The following is a 7,636-nucleotide window of genomic DNA, read 5'->3' as shown; positions in this document are numbered from 1 at the left end:
ATTTAGGGGAGAGATGCGTGTCGGCACCGTCCTGCTGGAGTTCCCGTGAATTGCTGAAATAGAGCTGGGAACTGCACTGCTCGTATGATTCCAAGTTAGGCTCTGTCGGTGAAAGTTCTCACATGATTATGAAGACCAAAGAAGGGGAGGCCGTTATGCTGTAAAGACCATTTCAAGCAGGCATGAGGGCGCACAGGTCTGAGGTAGCATCCATCCTGTGAGTGTCTTGAAAACACCCAACCTGGGATGTCAGCGAAAGTCTCCCAGAGGCTCTTAAGATCCTAGGCAGAAACACCAGATACTCTGCTTCCTCTCTAAATACTCCTGCCATTTTGAATTTGGTGGTGGCCACACAGCTTCTTTTGGCCAATGAAATGTGAGTGTGGGTGAGATAGGTCACTTGCCAGAAAAGTGGTAAAAACATATACTTCAGGATAATGTTAGCAAGATGGCAGAATAGGCAGCCTCAGGCCCTCTTTCTCCCACGGAAACACACTGGTTCCTCAGTACACGGATCAGCTACCTTTATGAGAAATCTAGAAAACAAGAGACTTCTGCACTGCAGACAGTACAAAGCCAGCGGCAGGGGAGCCCGTCGGAGAACTCAGAACTCACTGACCAGAGCCCTCCCGCTGGCACATGCAGCGCGGTTGCGGGGACTCCTAACTCCCCGCTTTTCCTGGAGTGGACGAGAAGACTAGAGCATACATCTGACTTTAAGACATCTCAGAGGGCTACCCAAAGGGCTGGCCTCTAGCTTTCCTGAATCTAAGCACTGACAGGAAGGAGCACCAGGTTGGGGACTCCTGAGAACAAGGACAGTGGTTTGAACTAGCAGACACTCTCCACTGCCCCTCCTTTCGGCTTAGCAGGAGAAAACCTCCAACTCTCGGCTTCTCCCTAAGGAGGAGCGTTGGAGCGTATGTCCAACATTCAGCTTTTCGGGAGACTATCCAAGGGGTGAGTTTCTGCCTTACCCGACTTGGAGCACTGATTCGGGGCACTGACAGAACCCCGCATACTTAGATGCCTAGAGACCTCTGAGAACCAAAAAGAGTTGGGCAGCTTATAGCAGCTCCAGAGAACCTGTAGTACTGTCAACAGGCACCAGAGGGAGCAAGAGATTATAAGCTCCTGAAAAAAGAAACCAGCAAACCTCTCTAATTGGGAATTTACACGTGTAAGTCCAGAAGATGCAGCCACAGAAAAGGTTTGAGAGGCCACTAGAATCTATAGCCAGGCTGATGGGTGGAAATCTTTCCCTGTACAGAGCTAGTCCGTTTTTTCAAATGTATGGACGCCAACACTAACAAGGCACAAGAAGAAACATAGTCCAACAAAGGAACAAATTAAGTGTTTAGAAACTGACCCTGAAGAAGTGGAGGTATGTGAATTACCTGACAAAGAATTCAAAATAATCATCAGGAAGACAATCAGTGAGCTCAGAAAAAATGGTACGTGACATAATAAAAATGAGAATGTGAGAATGTCCACAAAGAAAATACTTAAAAGAAACAAACAAAATTTGGAGCTGACAAATACAATAAATGATTGAAAATTTCTCTAGAGGCATTCAACAGCAGACTTGGTCAAGCAGAAGAGAGAATCAGCAAACTCAAAGACAGGTCATTTGAAATTAGTCAGAAGCAAAACGAAAAAAGAATGAAGATTAAGGAAAGCTTAAGGGACATATGGGACACCATTTAGCGGACCAGTACATGCCCATTTTGAGAGTCCCGGAAGAAGAAGAGAGGAAGAGGCAGAAAGCTTATTTGAAAAAATAATGGCCAAAGCTTCCAAAATTTGGGGAAGGAAGTGGACATCCTGACTCAAGAAGTCAATTGCACCCCAATTAGGATGGACTGAGACACTTTATAATCAAATTGTCAAAAGTCAAAGACAAAGAATTTTAAAAACAGCAAAAGAAAAGCAACTCGTCACATACATTGTAGCTCCCATAATATTCTCGGTGAATTTTTCAGCAGAAACCTTGTAGGACAGATGAAAGTAAGGTGATATATTCAAAGTTCTGAAAGAATAAAAGAAAAAACTGCCAGGAGTACTGGATTGGCATAATTATTCTTTAGAAGTGAGGGAGAAATTAAGACACGCACGGATAAACAAAAACTGAGGGAGTTTCCTATTACCAGACCTACCTTGCAAGAAATGCTAATGGCAGTCCTTGAAAGTGAAACGAAAGAATGCTAGATAGCAACACGAAAGCACATAAAGGTATAAAGCTCACTAGTAAAGGCAAGTGTGTAGACAGACAATAATGTGTGTACATGTAATCACTTTTAATTCTGGTATAGAATTTAAAAGACCAAAGTATAAAAAATAACTATAAAAATATATTAATGGATATACAATATCAGAACAATTAATTTGTGACATCAGTAACAAAGGGTGGGGTACAAGTAGTTTTCGTACATGATCTATAGTTGTTACCAGTTTAAAATAGATTGTTATAACTATACACAAGAGAAGATGAGAAAGGAATCAAAGCATGTCGCTACGAAAAATCAATGTTGCACAAAGGAAGACAGAAAGAGAGGAAAGGAAAAAAAAAAGCTACAGGACAGAGAACAACAAAATGGCAGTAAGTTCTGCCCTATCAGTGGTACTTTAGAGGATCATACAGCACGACCAGATGGGATTCATGCCAGGGATGCAAAGGTGGTTCAACAAAAGTCAGTGTGACACCACATTAGGAAGAATAAAAATGTCTCAGGAGATGCAGAATGAGCATATTTGACAGAATTCAACATCCTTTCAAATAAAAACACTCAAACTAAGAATAAGAGGAGATTACCTCTACATAATAAAGGCTATAAATGAAAAGGCTATAGCAAATATCTTACTCAGTGGTGAAAAACTAATACTTCTCTTAAAATCAGGAAAAAAGCAAAGATACCCATTCTCTTCACTTTTATTTACCATATTACTGGAAGTCCTAGTAAGAGCAATAAGCAAGAAAAAGGCATTCAGATTGGAAAAGAAAAAGTAAAATTATCTCCGCTTGCAGACGATGTTATCTTATACGTAAAATACTGTTAGAACTAATTCAGCAAAGTGGCAGGATACAAAATCAACATGCAAAAAATCAGTTCTGTTTCCATACACTAACAACAAAAAACTCTGAAAAGGAAATTAAGACTATAGTCCCATTTACAGTATTATCAAAAAGAATAAAATGCTTAGGAATAAATTTTAACCAAGGAGGTGAAAGACTGCTATGCTGAAAACCACAAAACATTGCTGAGAGAAATTACACACTAGTGGAAGGACATCTGTGTGCATGGATTGGAAGACTTATACTGTTAAAATGACATGCTGCCCAAAGCCACCTGCATATTCAGTGCAGCCCCTATGAAAATCCCAATGGCATTTTTTGCAGAAACAAAAAAAATCCTAAAATTCATATGGAACCACAAAGGACCCCAAATAACCAAAACAGTCTGGAGAAAAGAACAAAGCTGGAAGCCTTACACTTCTTCACTTCAAAGCATATTACAAAGCTACGGTAATCAAAACAGTATGGTACTAGCATACAGACAGACATACAAGCCAATGGATCAGGGTAGAGAGCCTGGGAATAAACTCATGCATATATAGTCAAGGGTACCAAGACTACACAATGGGGAAAGGATAGGCTTGTCAACACATGGCTCTGGGAAAACTGGATAACCATATATAAAAGAATGAAATTGGATATTATACCATATTAAAAAATCAACTTAAAGTGGGTTAAAGACATAAACATATGACCTGAAACTATAAAAATCTAGAAGAAAACATAGAGGAAAGTCAGGTGATTTCCTAGGTATGACTAAAAGCACAGACAGGAAAAGCAAAATACAGAAATGGGACTGCATCAAACTAAAAAACTTCTGTACAACAGAAGAAACAACAGTGAAAAGGCAACCTGTGGAATAGGAGAAAATGTTTGCAAACCATTTATCTGATAAAGGGTTAATATCTGTAATATGTGAAATTCCTATAACTCAATAACAACAACAACAAAACCCAAATAACCCAATTTAAAAATGGGCAAAGGGCCTGAATAGACTTTTCTCCAAAGAATATACAAAAATGGCCAATAGGTATGTGAGAAGGTGCTCAACATCACTAATCGTCAGGAGAATGCAGATCAAAGCCACAGTAAGATACCACCTTGCATCTATTAGGATGGTCACTATCAAAAAAATAATAAAATAACAAGTGTCAGTAAGGATGTGGAGAAATTGCAACCCTTGACATTTTTGGTGGGAATGTAAAATGGTGCAGCTGCCACAGAATATAATGTAGAATGTCCTCCAAAAGCTAAAAAATAAAATTACCATAACATCTAGCAATCTCACTTCTGGATATTTATATCCAAAAAAACTGAAAATAGGATCTTGAGATATTTGCACCCCCATGTTCATTGCAGCGTTATTTACAATAACCAAGATATGGAAACCATCTAAATGTCCGTTAGTGGATGAACGGATAAAGAAAATGCGGTCTGTCCATACACTGGAATGGTACGCAGTATTTAAACAGGAGGGAGGTTCTGACACATACAACAACGTCAATGAACCTCGAGTACGTTATTGCTAAGTGAGATAAGCCAGTCACAAAGAGACAGATACTTTATGATTCCACATACAGGATATGTCTAAAGTAGTCAAATTCAGAAGCAGAAAGTCAGATTACCAGGAGCTGTAGAGGGGGAAATGGGATGCAGTGGGTGTGGAATTTCAGTCATGCAAGATGCAGCAGTTCTAAAGATCTACTGTATAACCATGCACATGTACTTAATGCACTGTACTGTGCACTTAAAAGTATATTAATAGGGTGGATTTCGTGTTATGTGTTTTTTACCACAATAAATAAGAGCGCACATGGTTTGCTGTCTCTTTTCCTTCTGCCAAGGTAGACATGTAGAAATAAGTCTCTGTTTTGGGTTACTGAAGTTTGAGTTTGTTCCCAGAAGCATAAGCAAGCATATCCTGAGTGATGGCCTGAAAAGTGACACTGACCACTGGGTGGAGAAGGGGAGCAGGTTTGAAAGACCGTAGGGGAGGTAGGGTTAAGGAGCTATTCAGACAATGGGGTGAGAAGTCCAGATGACTCACACTGCTCCAGGTGACTCACTGCTCTGGTTTGGACCACTAAGTAGGTGATAAAGCTATTCACACAAAATTAGAAATAAAAAAAGATATTCTGGGAGAGAAGATCAATTCTCTTTCGGACATGTTGAGTTTTAAGGGTGGAGGGTTTTGCTCTGCATGTTTTTCCAATGCCTGGCATGTAATAGGTGCTCAGTCATTATTTGATAAGTGACTAGGTTCAGAAACACAGGAGAGATCCAGGCTGGAGGAAGATCTTGCAGGCAAGAGTGAGGAGCATTGCAAGAGCCCAGGGGACAGGCAGAGGACTCGAGAAGGCGAGGAGGGGCTAGGGGCTAGGAGTTAGCAGTGGTGGCACTTTGATTAGAGTCTTTTCAAATGTACAGATGAGTGTAGGGAAATTATTACCTTAAATATATTGAGTCCTGCTCTCAAGTTCAGAATACATCTTTCTGTTTATTCATGTCTCTTTACATTCCTCAGGAATGTTTCACAGTGGAGAGAATGCATCATAAGGCGCCGTGGGTGACTGATTCAGAACTTGACCCTCCCCCGGGGGGACCTTCCCACCCTGCCCTTTGAAGGGGAAGAGAGAGCTTACAATAACAATCAAGCGGGTCCATCCTTATTATGAGCTGTGGAAAGAGTGGCCACTAGGTGGCACTGGTGCTCCATGAGGAGAGGTGTTTCTCTTGGGCATTTTCAAACTGTGTCAGCAGAACACTGTCTTGTAAGCAGCACTGACTGAATTCTTTCGGGCTTAGCACCAAAGCAAACCTCTGTGCACATTCAGAATTTAACGTCCAAGGTGTCAGTATTGTGAGGGCATATGCTTTTACCTTTTTCACTTGTACAAATTCTTCTTGTGACATCTGTTCTCTTCAGCTAGGTGGCTAAACCAACCATTAATCTTTGAAGATTCTTGATGTTTGTTTAAGAAATTAGCCCCAAGCGAATTTTGGCCCATGTGAGACTAAGGGCATCTGCTTCCTCACTGCAGTATCTTTGCCAGTAATGTGAACTCCTGTTAGATTTCCGGGAACTTGCCACTCTGAGATGAGACATTTGTATTAATGCATTATCTGGGGGAGGGCTGGAATGCCTGGAACCGTGACCCCAAATCCCTGAAGAATAAGACACTGTGTCTCTGATGAAATGGAGGAAGAGTCTTTGTTTGTTGATGCGCTGGAATGCTTTGTCGAGGCCCTCAGGGCCAGCCTCGCCCTGTGTGTTCTCAGATAAAGGACTTATCAGTGTGTTTGCAACTGTTGCTTTTAGGAATGAATTGGATGTGTTGAGCTTGGGACTGCAGAGTATTAGATAAAAGGACATTTGAAAACAATGCTTCTGGAATATTTATTCTTGAGGGTCAGAAATTTCTCTGTTGAGTCTTTTTCTATCTTCACAGAACCATAACTTTGCTCCATGAAGTCGAGCTTTCTGGAAAGGTAGCCAGGGCCACATGGTAGAGCTTTAAGAATACTCACGAAGCAAGTGCTAAGGAAGGGAGGCCATCGGGTAGTGAGGCTTTGACGAGAGGCTTTGACGAGAGTAACTGTGGAGAGGTCTGAGTGTGGCGTCTTTTAGTGGAGCCTGAGAACATGAACGTGAATATGTAGACACTCATCTTTTTCTGATGTCACTAATAGTTGTTTTTATATCTCATTCTCACCCCCCAACTCTCTTCCCTACTCATCTTTTTCCACCCTATCCAGGCCCTGTCTTATCCTTTGTAGCATTAAGTGTTATTGACTCTACAGCAATGAAATATAACTGAAATTTACATCTGCAGTGAACCAGTTTATTGCTAAAAAACAGGCTTCTGCAGCCGCCTGCAGTAGCTGAATGGCTGCGTGAAGAGAATGTAAATGAGTCAGGACCAGCTGTCAGTGCCAGGGCGGCTCCAGCTGTGACAGTGGAGGTTGGCACTTATTAGCAGCACTGTAATTTGAGGCCCAGTCAGTCAGCTGACTCCTGTGCTGAGCACAGGCCTTTACATTTATCTAGATGTGAATGAAGCTTGATCCTCTTGTTCCAGCTATCAGGGAGGACCTTTATTCAGGAAGTGGCATTTACAAGAACCGAATGTTGGAGTAACAAAGGAGTTTTCAGTCTCACAATGAGGACTCATTTACTGGCATGGAAGTCCATGCTGCATAATGCAAGTTCCCAAAAGAAGTGAGGTGGGGTGGGAGGGAATTCCTTCTCAGATTCAGCCTGTCCCTGCCTGTTTCAAGCTGAGGCTCTTCCTTCAGAGCCTGGGGGTCCCGGGCCAAGTAGCTTAAGACCTCGGGCTGCTGTGGCACGCAGGTGCGTTGGGTAGCAGGTGTGTTGGGTAGTGTGCCTTGTTAAGAGCCCTCACCCCGTTGGTCCCCACAACCACTCTGTGAAGTGGACGCTGAAGTATGAAGTCAAGTGATGGTAAATGGGGCTGAGAACCCAGGGGGAGGCCTCCCTGCTCCGACATAGCCCCGGAATGGGTCCCAAATGCCATGCCTGTGAGTCACCCTCCCATCAGCTGG

At 42.1% G+C, this 7,636-nt stretch overlaps 1 protein-coding gene across 1 annotated transcript in view; it reads left to right on the top strand.

Moving 5' to 3' along the window:
* RNF216 (ring finger protein 216) overlaps window positions 1-7,636 on the top strand; it is a 40,881-nt gene that overhangs the window by 26,654 nt on the left and 6,591 nt on the right. The window contains exon 12 of the mRNA XM_011363832.2: window positions 2,254-2,261. Coding sequence (XP_011362134.2) covers window positions 2,254-2,261 — 8 coding nt within the window. The remainder of the gene's footprint in view (window positions 1-2,253; window positions 2,262-7,636) is intronic.

This window comes from Pteropus vampyrus, unplaced genomic scaffold (assembly GCF_000151845.1).
Source record: "Pteropus vampyrus isolate Shadow unplaced genomic scaffold, Pvam_2.0 Scaffold90, whole genome shotgun sequence".
NCBI lineage: Eukaryota > Metazoa > Chordata > Mammalia > Chiroptera > Pteropodidae > Pteropus > Pteropus vampyrus.
This window is presented reverse-complemented; position numbering and strand designations above follow the sequence as displayed.